Below are 20,985 nucleotides of genomic sequence, written 5' to 3'. Positions count from 1 at the left end.
GAGCGATGAGAGAGAGAGCACGAAGCTTCATTTATGCATGAGAATAATTCAAATAGAGATACATTTTCAAACGGGAATCTTGTTCCACTTTTCTTTCAGCTTTTAGTGCCAGCTGGATCCTCCGTGCTCGAAAGTAAGTTAAAATCCTTCCTGCATTCAGTCAACCCTGATCATACCTTCCTTCCTCAGATAGCTTCAGTGTGTTCTGAGTTAAGCGCAAGTCCCCAGCCAGGCATGTAAGACTCCAAACTTCCTTTCTAGCACTTTCTTCTGCTCACCTCCCCCGAAGCACCATCCATTTGCTGTTCTCTGCTGCTGTGGATGGTGCGTGTGCTTTCAATATGGATGGATTTTGTCCTGCTGCCTTGTCTGAAGATATTTTCTACTTCTACAAGCATATGACTTGCATCTCAGCCTACTGCAATCCTACCCAAACTTCAAGGCACATCTTAAATGCCATTAATTCTATGCAGCTTTCCCTAACACCCTTATCCAATTCCAACCTCTTCCCTTTCCAAATAGATTTTAATTTCCTCAGATTATTAAAAAAAAAAAAAAAAAAAGAAACCACAACCACCACCCACATTTGTTTGTGTCTTTTGTTGGCACACTAATCATTCTGTCTGGTGGGTACATCTCCCCTTTGCAATAAAAAAATGAAGGCTCCTTAAGTTAAGGGTGGCTTATTTTTTTGAGTATCCATTATGGAAAATTTCAAACATAAACAAAGTAAACAGAAGGCCTTGTTTATTTTTGCATCTCCTTTGGGACCTATCACAGTGTTTTGCATGTAGCAGAAGTAAATTTAAGTAATTAGGGCCTGAGGCAAATGGAGCTGTCTGTCTGCATATGTAACTCCATGTTTCCTGGATGGTTAAGCTTTTCTTTGGTTACATATTGGCACACACATCCCACACACCTGTAGGATCAGTCAACATGGGTTAAATAAATCCTGTCACCAACTTTAAAATTCAGGGAACGTGTTTATCCTTAAGGTTACTTCAGATCGTCAGCAAAGCTAACTATATTTGAGGGGATGAGGTGAACAAAAAAAAATGTATACAATTAAAAATATTTTCTAAGAGAATTCTAATCTGGTTGTACATCTCTGCAGGGTTCCTAGTTAGACACATTTCTTTCAAGTGTGCAAATTTTGATAGATAACCTACAAATCTGAGGGCTCTTTACACGTATGAGAATTAGTTTCTCTTTATCTTATATTATTAACTGATACAAATATCATTGAGATGCCCTCCCCTTCCTGAAACCTCAAACTCAGATTCTTAAGTCTACTATTTTAGACACTTTTCAAATTTGAGATTAGTTAGACCATTTTTCACTCTGCGTGTGTGTGTGTGTGTGTGTGTGTGTGTGTGTGTGTGTGTGTGTCTACTTTGGGGAGAAATGAAATCCTTAAAGCAAACCAGAATTCGAGAGTGAAAGATTACATGCCCAAGCTGTGTCATATCCAATTAACTCAAATTGACTGTACACTGCATTATTCGGTTAGTGCATGGAAGATCAATAAATATGGGGAAAATCCACCCAGCTCCCCACTTTCCCATCCGATTCCAGTCGGTCTGAGGCGGATCATGCTACTGTGATATGTGTGCCACAGCCCAGGCAGGCAGGTGGTGCATAGACACCATTCAAAGTTGGCCTATTCAATCCCAACTCCTCTAACGCGCCATTCATGCATAGCAAAACACCATCTGGTCCTATTTTGCCTCCAGCAATCACAGCTGACCAAAAACGATAATAACAGCTGTTGCAAAACAAAAGCCAAACAAAGGGGGGGGGGGGGGGGAGAAGGAAAGGTTAGACTGAAGTCCAGTGCTGAAAAATGCTCCATGAAGTGAGAAATGGGAGCGACCATTCAGATGTCCGAAGCCCACTGAATGCGCACAGCGGAGGACTTCTCCTTAAACTTGAGATATTAATCCATCTGTCTCGAAAGCCTTCAAACCTCTGTCAGGTGGTAATACATTGCAGACATTATGCTTTACGGAGGCATTTAAGCTTTTGTGCTTGGTGTCGGGAACTAAGGACCCCAAGTCAGCTAAAAAGGAAAACTCCTTATGTTCTTTCATCATAAGCCAGTACAGGTTAATGTAAACGAAGAGAACATATTTAGCCAGAGTAATAAAATAATGTGCACGCGGCGGGGGGAGAGAAAAGGTATGTGTGATGGCAGTAGAGGGTGCGGAGAGCTTTCTTTATGACCGTAGAACACTTAAGAGGGAAGGCATCTAGGCCATTGAGGCAGCCCACTAATCAGATACTACATTTCTCACAAATTTTTCATTATCCTGATTTATTTCTGACCTGTAACAAAAAAGTACACCAAGCACTTACTATATCTCCACGGTAGGAACCAGAGTCACACGTATAAGATGAAATACAAGTCGATCCCTAATATTCTTTAGCGAATCCTGCGAAAAATCATTTGGCACCAAGGTTGGGGGAATTCTTTTCATGATTTAAGCCTTTTGACGTTTTATAGTTTTGCCTGATGATTAATTTTTGAAACCGTAGTAATTGAACTATTTTTTCTCTTGAAATTGACCATCAGTGGCTTAGCAGCATTTAATCAAATGTGCTAAAACGCAAGATTTATAAAATCATTTAAGAGATGTTACAACACCTGCTTCTAACTGCAAACAGTTGAAAACAGACTTCACTTGCAATTAAGCCTTATCACTAGTGACATTTTTTTCCCAAGCAATACTTCATGGGTTTTCAAAATGACAATTACAGAACTAATACACAATTACTGTCACATGTAGTTTAGCAATTAATTTTGAAGACATTTGTCTAAAGGTTTCACAACAGAATATAAAATGGTTCTTATTGTTATGTGATGTTAGTTTCAATTCACAGAAAATCTTTTACCATCAGCTCTGATTCTGATGGGCCTGATGCGAGCAGATCATTTCTTTGTGGACTACAATCGTCCCCTTGTCGATGTGATTAGGCATCATTCAATGGCTGTTTGAACACTGATAGCTGTCAACTAATGCATCTTATGAAAAGCTTCAATTTAGACATAAATTTTTCTACAGCAAGAAATCTATAAATTTATAATTAGAATCCCTTGCTGTTCAATATTTGTACATAATACAGAGTAAGAGAGGATTATGAAATATTGAAAGCTGAATTCATTATTCATAGCCCAGAACATACAGTAAATATTCTTCGCCATACAACTTTGAGGAATCCATATTCCATTGTTTTTGAATGTCTTACACACGGTAATTACGGACGCTACTATTCACACCCTCATTTTTTCCAGATTAGGATTCTGGTCAGGGTTGACACTTGCTGTTTTTAATTTTCATTTTATCATAAGCAGTTTAAGACTGTTGCCAGTGGTAATTTGCAATTTTTATCAAGACCTCTTCATTATAGCTTCTGACACGACAGATGCTGTAATTAATCATGCAAGACAACTGGGGATAGTGGTCACACTGTCCTCAAAGACCAGCCACTAAGAGCAAGAAAAGGGGGGAAGACACGGGCACTGAAATAATTATTTTGGCTTGAGAATTAGCATTCACCATCAGTTTTAACAGCAATAAGAACACAACGCCAGCTAGTCCCAGCCCCAAAGAGAAGACAATTGCTTTTCCCTCTATACTTACCTTGTCACTTGCACCTCAACAAAAAAGCTAATTATAAAAATATTTCCAACAGCTCTGTTTTTGGTTTTTGTTTTTTTAAGGGCCCTGGTTTGGGGCCATGCCATCCAAATTCTCAACTATGAATATCATATGTCCCACTGAAGATGGAAGACAATCTTGGCCTCCAATGAAAGTTGGTATGTGGCATACTTCCCCATCTGACATGTATTCAAGGAACCAAAAGTGAAATGTGACATAGCATTTTATTTGAAAAGTGAACAGTTTCCTGGTTGTTGCATCAAAATACAGTCCACAGTTTGTACTGAAATGTGTTTATTCTATAGCAAGATAAAAGCATTTTTGTTTTAGTTAAGCAAAATACAAACAACTTAATTGCTGCTATCGTAACTCATAAAAAAGTATAAAACAGCATAAAAACACAATAAGCAATGTAGCAATGAATGGTTCATGTCACCAGTGTTTACGTTAAAGCCTCATTTATGAAAACTTTACATCACATGATATGAAAACTTACAACTTTGAAAGAAAATATTTACATTGATTATTCAGATGTGGTGCGCCTTTTAAATATTCTACCAGTATTATTACATCATAATAAAAACTCTTGCTTTTTTAAATCTTAACTTTTGTAATAACCGTTTTCATTTAAGTTCATTTCCCTTTTAAAAATACAGTGTTTTTATTTTTCGAAACTTGTCACTCAAAACACAGAATATAATATTCACATTCTTTTCTTCTAATTGGAATGAATATAATGGGCTAACAGTGGTCATAGATATTGTTACGACAGATACGGTGGTTCGATTTGGAGAAGCCATGGGTAAAAAGTGGAAATGAGTCAATAATTGAAGCTAATCACTTGCTTTTTTTTTTTTTTTTTTCCTGGAGAGATTTTGGGGGGAAAAAAAAATAAGACCTTTGGCAAAAGTCTGTGATTTACATTATTTTTTTTTTTATGACAAAAAAATGCCATCAACTATTCATGTCATACAAATGTTTGTATGAAACTGGATCTTCATATTTCAGGTAGTTACAACTGTGCTTTTTATGTTTAGGGTTTCGGAAGTTCAAACAGGCTCGAAGTGCGGTTTAGTCACTTCTGGAGAAATAAGGCCATTTTCTATGACTCAAGAGAGGCCAGTTTATAGTCATCAGTATGTCCCAGGATTCATGAAACAGTTTGATTCACATATTGTAGGTATAGCCTGAATAAATAAAAAAGGCATCACATAAAAGAGCACAGCTTTTCTTGTTTAAAAACAAAGTGGTTTCGAGTCAGCTAGAAGATGATGCTCAGCTACATGGTAGTTCTTATCGCCTATCTAATAGACACTCGAGAGGACCATGTGATCTGTCACACATGTCTGCGGAACCAGCGCCAACTCACATGTCTCAGCCCCAGAAGGCTGACCCTCCACTCGCCTCCATACACACCAATCCGTCTGCCACGCGCGTCTTCAGAAAATACTGACCTGTGACAACACTTGAGTCTGTGTCTGAGACTGTATTTGCGACTGGTGCTGCTGAGACGCTGGCGGGGGGCTCCCGATGGCGGGGATGGGAGACGTCATCTGCGGGGTGACGGGGGAGTGCTGCCGAGGAGAAGGCTGCGACGGACGCTGCATGTGCTGCAGCTGTTGCAGCTGGAGCTGTTGCTGTAGCTGCTGCTGCAGCTGCTGCTGGCTGATTTGCTGCTGCAGCTGCTGCTGCTGCTGCTGCAGGTGCTGCTGCATGTGGTGCTGAAAATGCTGCTGCTGCAGCTGCTGCTGCATCTGCTGCTGCTGCATCTGGTGCTGCATCTGCTGCTGCTGCATCTGTTGCATCTGCTGCTGCTGCATCTGCTGCTGCTGGCTTTGCACGGAAGGGCTCACCTGGGTAGACGGTGCTGCGCCCACCAGGGTCGTGCCCATGGAGCTGATAAGTGGAGTCCCAATGTTCGATGGCATGTTGGCTGCAATGGTGACCGATGTGACAATTTGGTTCATGGGCAGTCTCATTGTTAAAGGCTTGGGAGCGATTGACCTAGGGAGCGACTGTTGCAGAGTCTGAGGTGATGCCGACACCGTGCCGTGTTGAGACAGAGGAGGGTTGAGAAGGAGGGAGGATGTCAGATTGGTGGACGCCAGGGTCTGCTGAACAGAACGAATGGTCTGGGCTTCTGCTGATTCAGCAGCAGCCTGAATTAGGGAGAGAAGAGTCCAGAATATTAAAATATACATGGATTTAAAATACTGAAGTATTTTTAAGTATCGTAAATTGCTTAGGAAAATGGCCCCCGCTGTTCATGCTTCCCTGGGCACAAGCCCTTTGTCACGTGACATCTTAGCTCTTCCCAGAGCAGAATCAAATTCCCCATGTCTGGAATCTGGGCTGGCCTTGTCCCATTGCTCTGGTCAATAGAATACGGTGAAAGTGAGGTCTCAAGAGGTCTTGCACCCCACCTTCTCCCCTATCTCTCTCTCAACTTACCACCGCCACATGTGTGATGACAGACATGTGGCCCAGGTACCCCACACAAGAGCCAGCTCACTACCACATATGTGAATGAGTCCAGCCCCATGCCCCCACCCCCCATCTCCAGACTGACAGATGAGCAGAACCACTGATCCTGCCCCATTGGGCCTGGATGTGGAGTACCAGCCAGCTCACGGGCACTCTCTGAGATAAATCCTTATTTGTTTATTTTAAGTCACTGGGCTTGGTAGCTGCTTGTTACCCAGCACTACTGTAGCAAGATAACTGATACATAGTAAAGCAACGATTTTTCGGCATTTAAGTCTAAACTAACCTTGCCCCCAAGTATCAACAACAGAGAACAGACTGCCTGAGTTCAAATCTACGTCTGTGACTTAACTTTGTGACTTTGGGCACGTTCATTCACTCACTTGTTCCTCAGTTTCCTTATCTACAAAATAGGGTTTTTATGGTATTTACCTTGTGTAGAGTGTGTGAGAATTAAATTAACTCATTTGTGTGAGGCATTCAGACCAGTGCCTGCCCATGGGAAGCCTTAATAGATGTTAGCTCATTTTATTCATGAAGCCCTACTACCACAAAACTACTGCTACTACTAGAAAACTTCAAAGCCCTGGATTTGCGTGATTAGTTATAACAGTGCTCACTTGAATATAAGAAACACATAACTGAATTCCTTAGAGATAGTTTACTAAATATTTTCAAAGATGCCCAGAATTTATCAAAGCAGTCATAGATAAGTGGAGAATTCCAACACTCATTTGACTGAATAACCTATTATAAGATAAACAACATGGAGAAAAACTACCTATTACATTTTGCACTAAAAACACACAATGACCTCCACAAGTATATATATTTACTAACGCAATAGTGATTGGAATGAGTCCTCTGAAAGACAATTTTTTCTTATTTTTCACAAAACTAGGCAGTTTAGGAGGGGGGAATGGGAGCAGATGGAGGCACCAAGCTGATATCCACTCTCTTGAAATATTTATTTCTAGATTTTTAGTACTCAGATTTATAAAATCTTCTATTAGAAAGAACCTGAGAAGTGACCTTACATGGAGAGTCACTCAATGTGGGAAACGCCATAGCTGACGGTTTCTGTTTAAACACATGCTACGACTGAAGATTAAGCTTCTGGTAATTTTTTTGGTGGCTGTGAAGATTAAAAGTGATAGTTGAGTCACATCATGAGAGACTGAATCCTCAGCTCTGAATAAGAGGTGTGAGTTATGTGCACATATGATGCAACCCACTTGTTATTTCTACCGTGGAGGCTGCCATCCTGCTCCCTGTAGCCTCACTCCGGGGATGAATCCTTCAATCGAAGGCACAGAGATGAAACTGAGGTGTCCCTCTCTTATGACGGCCTTCACATTTGAGGACCCACATCCCATGCTTCCCAAATCCTTACTTCCCTCATTCTTTCAATATGGGAACGTGATTTAATTTTCAGTCTTCCTTATCATGGAGGCAACAGTTGGTCACCATTCCTCTTTCCACTGTGGGCTCTCAAAACAGAACTAGATCTTCAGATGTGGGCTAATCAGCGCACTGCACAATTAGATGCGGCTTCTTGTGTGGTCGCCGTAGGAGCAGCTCTTTCAGACTTCCGGTTCAGGGTGAAATTATTCTCAACTTCTAGCTCCAGGGCTCTTTTCGCTGCCTGCCAGACCTCTGAATAGAAATTCAGGATACCCTCAAACTGCACTGGCTCAAAGAAAATGCAATAAAGAAACAAACACTATTTTAGATTTATTCTTTGAACATCCCATCCTGTTGATGTTTTGGAGTCACTGCATTCCATCCAGAAATATTTCTGAATCCTGTTTTTAGGCTCCAATGTATAACTTTTAAGGTTTCTCTTCTAAGTCGGTCATAGGCTTGCTGAGGCCAGGCATGGGGGCTGTTTCCTTAGTGCCTTCTGAGTTACCAGCTGTTGGCTTAACTGCACGGATGGTCAGTTATTTGTGTCTAATGCACAAAGATCACCTCCACCTGCTTCTGGGTAAATGAATGAATCAATGATCCACTTAAGAAGTACATGCACATCGTTCCTGTATTTGCATCACTCTATTTAATTAGCCATCAACTACACCTCAATTCTTAATATCTGTAGTCCACACATTCAGTTGTTTTCTGCCAGTGACAAATCTGAAGCCAGAATTGGGAGAGTATCTTTCAGTGTCTGCCTTGCAGAGTCTCAAAAAAAGGTTTTTCTATTGACCTGATGTTTTCTCTTTTTAACGAAGTGGAAAGTGTCCTACGAGCTGTCAAAACCAGGAGGCCCTGTCTTGATCTGATTCTGAGCAGCTGCCCATGGTAAATCTTAATGTAAAGAAGAAACAACTCAGGGGAAGAAGAGAAAAAGGGGTAAACCTATTTAAAACAGCTTTGCCAGCAACAGAGACGGAGCCTGGGGGCCCTTTGTGGTACTTCAGGCAACAGCAATGACAGTGGAACGGAATCTCTGTTTGCCAGAGGAAATACATCAAGAGAAAACCATTAGCTCAAACTACCCTCCCCAAAGCCTCTCTAAATCATTGGAAAGCTAAAGACAAAGTTAATTAAATGTTAAAATAATATAATGTAATGGCTCAGGTTCCTTTGGATCAAGGTAATAATAATCTACAGTGACATTTGCTTTGGGACGCTGGTGCATTTTACAATACATCAGGGTCCGCTGTATACTCTATGTATAATACATATACATGTCTTTTTTCTTCAGTATTAGAGCATAATTTTATTTTAAATAATCATGAAGTTTATTTATTTATATGATGTGGAACAGTTTGGTCAAAAATGCAACATCCCCTATTGCAATAATGTAAACGCGGGAGAATTTATCACAGGATGTCCAAAAATGCCTGACAAATGTGCCCCCAGTTTACACGGAGGAATGAACACACATCTCAGGCCCTGATGAAAAGAAAGAATAAGAGGCTATTTAAAATTTGCCCAGATAGCTTCAGCACACCATCTACAGAGATCAGTGAATCTTTTGGAAACAGTTTTGATTTCGCAGCTTAAATGAACACATTTCTCACACCATCATGCCAGTAATCTCGGATGGAAGCAAATCAATGTATGAGTTGTTCAAGGTGCTTGTTTGGTCAACTCTAAGGGGCGTTGCTTTTATGGGTTCAGTGCTCCAGGGCTGTTTTCAACATGGTGACTCTCAGTGACACTCCTGCCCCTACCCGGGTTTACCTTAGAAACAAGGCTGGCCCTGTACGCGGCCAGGGCTTTCAGGTACTCCTTTTTGGCAGCTTCTGTTTTCCTTTTATACACCTATTAAAAGACCACAATCAGCACCACCTTTAGCATACAAATTCTGAGCCATAAAATAACTGTTGCACAATTTAGGTCACAACGTAACTCACATAAAATGAACGTCTCCATGGCTTTGATTTTTAAATGAAACACATACACACACACCCCAAAACAAAACATCGAAACCCAGCCACCTCCACTGGAGCACAATTTTGATGTTTACTGTTGCAAATGAGAGAAAGATTTCAGGTCCTAGCATAGATTTCTTGAGTCACAGCTGAGGGCCTCATGCTAAGGCAGTAAACAAGGTAGCAAAAAGAATAAAATTTGCTGCAAATGGTTTCAATTATAGAAAGTAATGAGTTTTTCTCCATCAATGTCTTCTTTCCCTCACACACATTTCTAAACTGTGCCCAATCAGAGAATTAAACCACCACCACCACCAATTGGTAGTGTGTGAAGACAGAAAAGATGGAGGCCTTTCGACCTTGGTTTTCTTTCAGAGAAGCAAAAAGTCAGAAATAGTAAAAGATGGGAGATTTCTGTTAGTGAGACCAATGAGTTACATAAATACCTCCCAGTATATTAAACATGATGTAGGTTTCCTTTTCTAACAGTGGTGTGATGGCTGGTTGTTAGACCAAGCAGTTATCGTTCTCTCCAGAGTTTAAAAGTTAGATACAGCACTTAGTGTGCTCCTTGGGATTCCGTCTCTGGGATAAGAAAATCAGTCTCTACATACGGCAACTCGCTCACTACAATCAAACAAGCAAATTCTGTCGTTGCACCATCCCAACAAAACCAGCTACCGCGTTTCCCCGAAAATAAGACCTAGCCAGACAATCAGCTCTACTGCATCTTTTGGAGCAAAGATTAATATAAAACCCAGTCTTATTTTACTGTAATATAAGACTGGGTATAGTATAATATAATATAATATAATATAATATAATATAATATAATATAAGATAATATAAGATAATATAAGATAATATAAGATAATATAAGATAATATAAGATAATATAATACCAAGTCTTATATTAATTTTTGCTCCAAAAGACACACTAGAGCTGATTGTCTGGCTAGGTCTTATTTTTGGGGAAACATGGTAGTAAAAATGAGTTCTTGGTTTGTTAAAAAAAAAAAAAATCAAGGGTTTTCCTCTCTTCAATCGTGAAACAGTTATTCTGTTATTACACATATGGGCCTATTCTTCTGAGGATATGTAAAGTTAACTCCTATTAATGGTCATTGGAGTTTCATTCAAGGAGGAAGGGGAGGACTGACCCCCAAGGAAGCCATTTTTTTCTGCACTGTATGGAGTCACATGGGGAAGGAGAGGAGACCAGGCCCTAAGCAAGTATCTCTCACTAGCATGGCTCATCTCTCACTACCTCTCACACTGCCAAGCTTTCAAATGAACGTGGAATAAAATTTCAAATGCCCGGTGACAATAATGAGACACGCAGAGGCAGCTTCAAAGTTTGGAAACCCACTAGGATAGCGCAAGAGTTCAGAAAGATGATCAAAGAAAAGGCAGGCAGGATGGACCTAATCGCTTTGTAGTGCCTTTTTTGAACAAAAGGGGAAAAATTCCACACGACTTAAAATGAAAAGATGATCACTAAAGTTGATACTTGCAGGATACCGCCTGAGTTTCCTCCAACTCTCCTCTGAATGGGTTGTGAACCCTTAAGGAGACTGAAAATCCCTATCACCGGAGAGTGGTTTGAGTTTATGTATTTGTGCTTTCTAATTCCATAGCTTACAAAGGCTTTCGTGAGAGGTGGTCATAGTAAGTGAATGTATTCACTCAGAAAAGGTGTTAGGAACACTGGTAACTTTTTTTTTTTTTACTTTTTTTTTTTTTTTTACTTTTTTTTTTTTACTGATAACGTTTTAATATGTGGCCATGATGGATCGTTGCCTTACCTGCTTTTGTTCTTCTCCAAGACTGTCCCACATAGATGCTACAATTTTTGAGACCTCTCCAAAGGTTGCATTGGGATTTTGACCTTTAATTGCAGCCTGTGTGTCTCTGAAAAATAGGGCATATGCTGACACTGGCTTCTGGGGCTCGTTGGGATCTTTCTTTTTCTTTTTCTTTGGAGTCTTGGGCTTCTTGCCAGAATCTGGAGCAGCTCTTTTCTCTCCGATGGCCTGCAAAGTACGAAGAAAAATTCACTGCCTGGAATGTATTTGCAGAGAATGCAGTAAGACTGACTCAGGTCCGCAATTGTTCTGCTAAGGTTTTATGAAGCTTCATCAACAGACGAATCACCACCCAAAGTGGGGGAGGGGTGGATTTGCTTAGAGTTAACTGGACAGCAGAGATCAGCATTTAGAACATTGATTAATGAGACTCAGAAGTATCTTCAATACATTCACAACATATGCTCTAAGTAGCAATTATGAGTAATGAAAAGCAGAACACTGTACCAGCAATGCTGTGTGTGTGTGTGTGTGTGTGTATATATATATATATATATATATGTGCTAGGCTACACATGTACACATAAACAAAACATTTTACATCTTCAGAGGTTTTAGAAATAAACTTAAATAATATTCAGGAGGTTGAGCACATTCACATATTTTAAATGAGGTCCCCTGCCACAGTCACATGCCCTATGCATGATTGGCCCAAATTGATTTCTTGAGGCTGATTTTTTTATTTGACTAGAATATGACTTTGCTAATGGGTCTCCAGAAACTCAAATGGAAATTACTGACAACCCCTACGCTTGAACAATAAGGGTGCAAGCTTCATTTTCTAAAATAATAACTTTCTAAAGAATAGAACAAGAAATGTAAAAATGTAAAAATTCCTTTAACTGGAGATAGAAAGGACTTTGATACCTTTCACAAAACTGAAAACCTGTAACGGAGCAACGGTTGATATTTAAACTCACCAAGGCTGAAAACAAGCTACTTATCACATACGGTAAGCAAGCCTACCCAGAAGAATACTACCGGAGAGACACTCACTCATACTCAGAACATGTGCTCGGTGAGATCCACGCCACAGAAATGATATGAGGACCGCGTTCCAACCATATGTACAACTGAGCTCCAGACTCACGTGCTACCATCATCTGATTTCAATGATCATATAACGTACTTATCAGAGAAGCAGGGGAGATGATTTATCAACCTTGTTTCACCCCCCTAGGTTATAATATGACTATATTGAAGATAATTTTGCAGCTAACTTCATCAAGAACCTTGAAGTGTTTGACAAAATCTGTTTTAAAAGCCAGCCTTGGGCAAGATCAACAGAGATAGATTCGAGTTACTAACAGATTGGCTTTTAATGGCTTTGAGTCTTAAATCCTAATTCAAATTTTCTAAGAGTATCATTACTTTCTGAATGAGGGTCATTTGGAACTTAATCCAATTACTAAAATTCCTAGGGAGGAAATGGGTAACTTGTCTTTGAGAGCTGGGAACCCGCAAGGTGTTGGGAAACCACTAGTCTACTTCCAAGTGGACTTATTTTTTGTACGATTTGAGTGATAACAACGTCCATACTTTATACGAATAGTTTACATACTTCAGAGGGTGTTAAGCCATATGCCATCTCTCCTCCAAAACGCCACCTTTCCTAACTCACACAATTAATTTAATTTTATAGACCACATAGTCTTTTTTTCTAAATTCTCAGCAGAAGTGAGACTTGTTTCATATTAATTAATGAATTTGAACGTGCAAAGGAGTCAGATGCCTTTCAGTTAGAGCTTCAACTGGAGTCAAGCTTTTCTTTAATGAAAAAATATTAAGCCACAAGGGAGAACACACACACACGGGTTTTTCTAATTGAGTCAAACACCTATATTCTTTTCATGGAAGAATAAAATTTGGTACTGTTTGCACCAGCAACAATAATCTAACCAATGACAACATGAAAGTAATTTCAGGGCAGCTTTTTTCCAAATGAGAGGAGTTCAATTTCATTCTCTGTAAAAAAAAAAAAACAAAACAACAAAACGGAAAAAAACATTCCAATGTTGATAACCTTTGGCCTCTTTCTTGGATAAACCTGACTTGCCCTAATCATCATTACCTCTTAAGAACAAACGAGAAATGAAGATGATCTCAGTTTAAACCAAAGCTTAGAATTAATTCTCCTAAAGAAACTTTTGTGTAGTTGACTCAAAAGGGTTGGGAAAGGTGGAGAAATTGCTTTTCCCAAAAGAGACCTGATCAACGATAAAATGAACCTTCCTTTCTCAGCTAAGTTGCTTAAAAGATAACAAATTGGATTCCTTGTCTTTACATAAAACCTACACCCTCGCTCAACATGGAGCCGGCTCAGGAATCGCAGACAAGCTTCTGTGTAGAAGTGCCAACTTTCAGATTGGCGCAGAGGTAAGTATTCAGCTCAGTGGGAATGTGACTGAAACGGAAAGTGTCCCTCTGAGTTGCGTAATGACCATCTACAACTTAGCTGTGCCTTACTCGTATCCCTTGAGTTTCTTTAGTCATTATTTCTCACGTCACCTCATGGAGGTCCTTGTCAGAGTGAGCGGAGATTGTTAGTGCCTTCGCCCAGGGGGTGCTACCATGATGCCACAGCCCAAACTGTCCTTGAAATCCCTACAACATGGTTCTCACCGCCCTGGCTCCTCTCAGTCTTCTCTAGCTCCTCTTCTTCCACTTGCTAGTTAGAAATAAATGACGTGCAGGGTTCTGGGCTTTACTTGCTCCTTGCACACTCTGAGAAATCCTGACTCCTTCCCTGCCTTCATATCTATGTGCGGATGGTCCCAAGTCTATAGTTTCACCTCCAATGAACTGAGTTTAGCCTCAAGAATACGCACTTCAAATCCAACCCATACCAAGCCAAACTCTTACCGTCCTCCTGGGGAAACACAACACTCCTCTCTTCCTGGGTTGCCCTCTCAGTGACTGATTTCCATACTGACTCTCAAACTAAAACCCCATTTATCTTCTACTTCTTTCAAATTCCAGTGGATCACCAAACCTTAATGATTCTCCTTCTTAAATGTCTCACTAATCTGGTACCTCCTGTCCATTTCTTTGCTAAAGGGAAATACTTCATTAAAAAAAAAAAAAAGTCTTCTAATTGGTTTCCTTTTCTCCAGTCTCTCCCTTTGTAATGCATTCTATATACAGCCAAGGTTCTCTTTCCAAAGAATAGATTTGCTTACGCCATCCCTCTATGCAAATAATCAGCTATCAACTACCAACAGGAGAAACCACATTTCCGCCATTTCTTTCTTCAACTCTAGTTCCTTTCCTTGCCCATGTCAAACTATTCATGATACCCATCGATTGACATGCACTTCCATCGCTCCCTGTACCAGAATGGCGGACCGTCTCTTCTGCCGCAGAAACTTTTATGTATCCTCTTAGACCTAATTCAAATATCACCTTCCCAATAAAGTCTTCCTCAGATCACTCTCCCAAGCAGAATCGATTACAACCTCAGCAGAGTAGATACATCAATTATACCACTAATCACATCTGCCTCTAGTTTTCAACATTGCTATTCATTCCCAGTGGGGAGCCCCATGGGTAGTAATTCTCTTATAAACCCTGGTATCGCCAGAACCAAGGAAAATGCCAAGCACAGAGTAGGCGTACAACACATAATTAACGAATAAGGAATGAGTAATTATGTACCCAGAATAAAGAACTTTAATGAACAGAACGTTTTTCTTGACATTCAGAAAAATCATGCCTGCAACTAAATTTTTATTTCAAACTATATGCATTTAAATAATATACATTTCCCAAGACAAAAGCGAAGGTGTGAAACGATCAGAACTTATGAAGTGACAAAACATCATCCAAGGTGCAAGGCTGTCAAAGTGGCCGCAGTTCAGCCAAGTCACTGGATGAAACTCACCCACGTGGACATTAATTTTGAACCAGAGCAGTTTAGGAATCCTGGAAAGTCAACTGCAAGCCTTCCCTTTCACAGATGAGGAAAACTAGGCGTATACAAGAGTTAAAGGACTTGCTCAGCGCCTTACAACTCGTCGGAGAATTTCCAGTTGAATACACATTACACAGAGAATAAATAAGTAAAAAGAGTGAAGAAAACAACTAAACCATCATAAATTTAAATGCTATTCCAAATCCATGAAGAAAAAGGTAATACCATAAATGAAATTCAAAGACATGAGCACGGGGTGACCCCACATTCTCAGGATGGTGAACTTACTCTGCTGGATTCATCAGCATCCTCTTCATTGATGGAGCTAGAAGGGGAGGGGGTCGCCGATTTGCTCGCTGGAGGTGAAGGAGAAGTGTGGGGCAGGCTGGCACCTCCCAAATTCAGCCCCAGTTGGGCACTGAGCTGAGACTGGTTGATGGTGGTGAGCTGAGCAGGAGGCATGACCCCAGAGCGAGCAGCATCGGTCATGTGGACAATGGACCTCATGATCAAGGAGGGGTCCTGCCGGTACTGCGACACTTGTGCGTGGCTCTGATCCTAAAAAGGCAACAGTGAGGGAGGGAAACTCTTTTAATTTTCCCAAATATCAATGGACTTATGAGGACTAGGGGGTGGGCAAAATGGGTGAAGGGGGTCAAAAGGTACCAACTACCAACTTGCAGTTATAAAATAAACATGTCACGGGGATGTAATGTACAGGCATGGTGGCTACAGTTAATAATACGGTGTTGTATATTTGAAAGAAGCTAAGAGAGTAGATATTCAAAGTCTTCATCACAGAAAAAGCAACTTTTTTAAAACTATGTATGGGGACTGATGTTAACTAGACTTATTATGGTGATCATTTCACAATATATACAAATATCAAATCATTACGTTGTACACCTGAAGCTAATATAATGCCATATGCCACGTATACTGAAATTTTTAAGAAATCAATGAAATTCTAATGTGAGCAGCTCCTTCGATGGGTTTGATCTGTTGCAATTTTGATAGGTCTGACCTATCCCAGGAGGATGATCTTCATGAATTTATTAACTATAAGGACTCATGATCACAAGTTGAGAGGTCAAAAGCACGAGGCCCAAATTATCCAGCCTAGTTGGTCTATTTCAGGATAGAACTGTCACTGACTTTATGTCAGGGAACGGTCATATGACTTTAAAATAATAAGCCTATTGGCAAAGGAAAGATAAACTTCCAACTCTTGCTTCTTCCTGAGGAAACCGATGAGAAGGAAAGCGTGAAAGCAGAGGTCCAACCCTTTCAGGCTCCCCAGTTGGTTTGCCTTCCTCCTCACACAAACAGTTCTAGTTCCATCACCCTTTACCTAGCTCTGAGAGGAGGAGAACCAGGTCTCCATTTTATCCTTCCAGGAATGCACGTGACCTAAGCAGACAGGATGGGCTGGGCAAGCACTGAGCAAACATCTGTTTGCTTCAGGGCACCTTTTCTGCAAACCCCCGCTGTGGTTAACCGTTTAGTCATTCCCATTCTGAATTACAATGTCAATGGCATCTGGAAGTCATTCAATGTCTTTAGGATTGGATATCCCTTTTTTCATCTTAAACCTGCTGTGTTTTCTTTTGTTCAACCCACCATGATTTAATGTACTAATGGATTTTTAAAAAAATATGTATAAAGAGGAGGTACAGATAATCAGAATTAGCTTCTCTGAAAGGTACTGCAGCCACTTCAAAAGTAGCCTTCTGTTTTTGGCAGTCATATAAAAGGCTTTAGATTTGCTGCTTCTTTTCTTCTAATTCCAAAAATAAAAAAATAAAAATGAAGACATGCTTTTCAAACGACTTACTTTAAGACTTGTCATTTAAAGTGAGTCTGTGATTTTATTGAAACCAAATTCTCTTGACTCACAGTGACCCAGAATCTAATTTTATACACAAGCCTATGAATTCTTAACTGTTCCACATTTGAGTCTTTCTGATAAGTCTTCTTTTTGCTCTTTAAAGATACGAATTATAAATAACTAAATTGGAACATTTGGTTTCATAATAGTAAGTATGTAAATGCCACTAAATAAGAAGCCATAGCTATCAAAAGGAAACTAGTTAAATAAATTACGATCTACCACCCTACAAAGCTTATTTGAAGCTTTTTCAATAATGAATTAGATTTATGTGTATTGACCTAGAGCAGGGTTTCTCAATCTTGGGTCTATTAACATTTTGGACCAGACAAGTCTTTGTTGTGGGGGATGTTCTTTGCATTGTAGGTTGTTTATAGCAACCCTGGCCACCACCTTCCTGATGCCAGTAGCAACCACCCTCTCCCCACCAGTCATGACAATCAAAAATATCTCCAGACAGTGCCCCCAAAGGGGCAAAATTGCTCTCGGTTGAGAACCACTGATTAGAGTCATATGCAAGACACAGTAAGTGAAAAAGCAAGTTGCAAAATAATTATAGAGTACAGCCTCTTTTTGTTTAAAAAGAAAAGTGTACATTCAAACTCTTAACAACGGTTATATTATAAGGGGTAAGATTGGAGGAGTAAGGAGGGGAGCATCTTAACTTTTTCCATGTACAAAACCATAAAAAAATAAAATAAATAAACTAAAACACTTTAGTCAGGAAAAACTAAAAAAAAGATATACAAGTAGTTAAAACAGTCCATAGTTGCTAAGACTGAATACTAAATATATAAATTTTCCATTTCTTAATAATTTCTGAGTTTATCAATTTGCCTGTGGAATCCTGGAGAAATGTGTTACACATATCAGAACAATCCCACTTTTCCTGGTCTTTCTGACCACAATCTCGTCCACTATTCTTAAAATGTTACATTCTATTGTCAGGCATCTCTCGCAGACTTGTGTCACAAAAGTGGATTTTACATGATCATTTTTTATTAGCATTCTACTATACATTTAGCTATTTCTCTTAAAAAATGTGAGCTGCCTGTCCACTCTTCCACGTTCTTTTAAAGTTCCACCATTGCTTGCTTACGTCACTTCCATCCCCCAATTACTGGGAATTAAGCTGTCTTATTCTTATATATATTACATGCCTTTCAGAATGCTTTCTAAAAGTCCTTGCAGATGTATTTAGATCTAAAGATGTAAAAATATCTGCAAGCAACTTCCAGAGTACATTTAAATGAAGCTTTTTAATTCTGCCTGCATAATGATAAATTAGTTAACTGGCATGGCCGTAAAATATGATTTACACAGCTTTCTCATTAAGTTATTTTGCTCTTTTACTCTAAGGAGTATCAGCACGTATAGATACTGGATTGACTCATCCCACACCGAGAGCATTTCAGATGGATCTCACGGTCAAACAAGAAGCCAAGAACTTAGTTTTCTTGGCTTCACCAGCTCTTCCTGAATTTCACCTGCAATTGATGCCTGTGTGATGGACTTGGTTGCTTGTGAGTTCCTGTTGACAAACAGCCAGGTTCACTGTACTAAAAAGGAACATTTATTGTATGTTACTACCATGTTTCCCCGAAAATAAGACCTAACCGGAAAATAAATCCTAGCATAATTTTTAAGGATGACATCCCCTGAACATAAACCCTAGTGCGTCTTTTGGAGCAAAAATTAATATAAGACCTGGTCTTATTTTCGGGAAACACGCTATGTGCCAGGATTTGTGCTAAGCTTAAGATACATTTTCTAAGCAAATCTTCTAAATAGCTTCCAGAATTAGATGCTATTATACCCATTCTTAGGTGAGAGTGAGCCTCAGGGGCCACAAAGCTAGTGATATCAGTGGGAAACTGGTGCAGTAGGGAGCCCTAGGGGCTCAGTGGCCAGGGCACGTATTCACGGAGAGAGATGAAGGTGTCTCTGGGATCTCCACTGCCACCACTTCCCTTTAACAAACGCAACTCCATTTTCACTTGTTTTATAAATTGAGATTCATCATTAACATTCACCTTAAAAAGGAAGGAAAGGAAAGGAAAGGAAAGGAAAGGAAAGGAAAGGAAAGGAAAGGAAAGGAAAGGAATCTGTGAAGAAAATAAATAGGTTATACAGACAAAAACAATTTTGTGGGAGGGTACTACCTTTGATTGGGTCGGTAGCAAAGCTCTCTCAGAGATGACAGTTGAGCTGATATATAAAGAATGAGGAAGAGCCAACCACCCAACAAGGGGAAAGTATGTTCCAGGCAGAGGGAACAGCATGTGCAAAGTCTGGGGAGGGAGAGAGCGTGGCATGTGTGAGAAACGGGGAGGAGGCTAACACAGATGAGAGTGGGTAGGCCAGGTGAGGAATGACATGTAACGGGATTGCAGAGGTGGGAGTGGGCCAGATCATGCATAAGAGGGAAATCACTAGACGCTTTCCACTGAGCTGAGGTGTAAAGGGGAGTGGAAGCTAACAAAGCCAGAAAAGAGGAAATAGCATCCCAGGCAGAGAAAAAGAACATGTGCAAAGGCCCGGGGCATGAGGACACCATGGATAAGGAAAGCAGATCCAGTGTCACTGGGTCGGGAAGAGCAAGGCTGCCTATGATGCCAGAGAGGCAAGTAACCATCAGAAAGCGACACGTAGTAGTCCGTTCTTGGAAGTCTGGATTTCAGTCAGTGTAGAAGGATGCCTGCCATCGAGAGTTGAAAGGCTTGGTATATATCTAGTGGGGTTATTCATTACAATAAATATTAACTGATCATACCTCACAGGCAACCCATGTAAATCAATTGTGGACAATGTGATTTAACTAGAAGTAAATACAAATACAAATATAACATAGCCTAACATCTCAGCCTGTGTTTTAAAGAGTACCCAAGGATTAGTTTTTACAATCAGGGAAGGGCACGGAATGGGAAGGATGGACTTCTAAAGGGAAGCGCCACGCCTTCTCTTTGCCAGCACGCACCCATCACCAAGGCGTAATAGCTGTGGACGTCTTGGTGGGAGGCGTGTTCAGCTTTTCTCTCTACCTGGTCAAAGAGCCTGTTTGTCTTTTCTAAAAAAGAAAAAAAAAAAGAAAAAACCAGGAAACCAAGGAATGGCTATTTCTGACAGTGGTCCTTCATTGCCTTAAATTGCTTTAAACTATTATTGAAGCTATTATTGAACATTAATCATTTGAGTGCACTGTGAAGATCCGCATTGCTTTATATTAATAAAGGAAACTTTAGATCACTAGAATAAACGGAAAACTGGGGTCACCCGTGATCAATGGAGGTCAAATAAATATCAAGGGGGAAAAATATAATACCATTAGAGCCATCTATAGTGGGGCACCGCCTGAGGCTCTGATTTAAAACTGACAAAAGAGAGACAGGTGTGAAGGACTTCTTAGGCACAATTTGAGACTTCCTCCTGGACTTAATCGAGATGGAAAAAGAACTGCAAGGTGAGAAATGCCCTTACTGTGTGAATCGCTGTAGTACCTGACCAAATCCACACTCTACATAAAGATACAGCGGGGCCTTGGGGGGTGGGAAGGAGAATGGATAGAGTTTGGTCTTATTTCCTAAGCCAAGAAAACTCAACCTCCTGTATATATTTTAAGTATGTTTCACTCATTCTTTCAGGCCGTCTTCTCCATGGCCTCCTCTCGGAGGGTGAACGAACCCCCTCTCACTTCCACCCCTGGCGTTGATCTTTGAGCTGCCTACTTAGAAACTCATAATTACACATCCTCTGTACTGTGGTGTGGTGGTTTTTCTTTTGCAAATACTAGCTAGGAGCT

The 20,985-nt window shown here is 40.2% G+C and overlaps 1 protein-coding gene across 6 annotated transcripts in view; it reads right to left on the bottom strand.

Annotated features, from left to right (window-relative positions):
• Nucleotides 1-3,864: 3,864 nt before the first annotated feature.
• The window catches only part of TOX3 (TOX high mobility group box family member 3), a 101,305-nt gene continuing 84,184 nt past the window's right edge, over nt 3,865-20,985 (bottom strand). For all 6 annotated transcript variants that reach the window (XM_074314893.1, XM_074314895.1, XM_074314892.1 and 3 more), the window contains exons 4-7: nt 15,587-15,856; nt 11,329-11,556; nt 9,333-9,413; nt 3,865-5,818 (exon numbers count right to left, since the gene is read on the bottom strand). In XM_074314893.1, the coding sequence (XP_074170994.1) occupies nt 5,099-5,818; nt 9,333-9,413; nt 11,329-11,556; nt 15,587-15,856 (1,299 nt within the window). In that variant the 3' untranslated portion in view covers nt 3,865-5,098. The remainder of the gene's footprint in view (nt 5,819-9,332; nt 9,414-11,328; nt 11,557-15,586; nt 15,857-20,985) is intronic.

The sequence above is a fragment of the Rhinolophus sinicus genome, linkage group LG11 (genome assembly GCF_036562045.2).
Source record: "Rhinolophus sinicus isolate RSC01 linkage group LG11, ASM3656204v1, whole genome shotgun sequence".
NCBI lineage: Eukaryota > Metazoa > Chordata > Mammalia > Chiroptera > Rhinolophidae > Rhinolophus > Rhinolophus sinicus.
The sequence above is the reverse complement of the archived record's forward strand: the minus strand, read 5'-3'. Positions and strand labels throughout refer to the sequence as shown.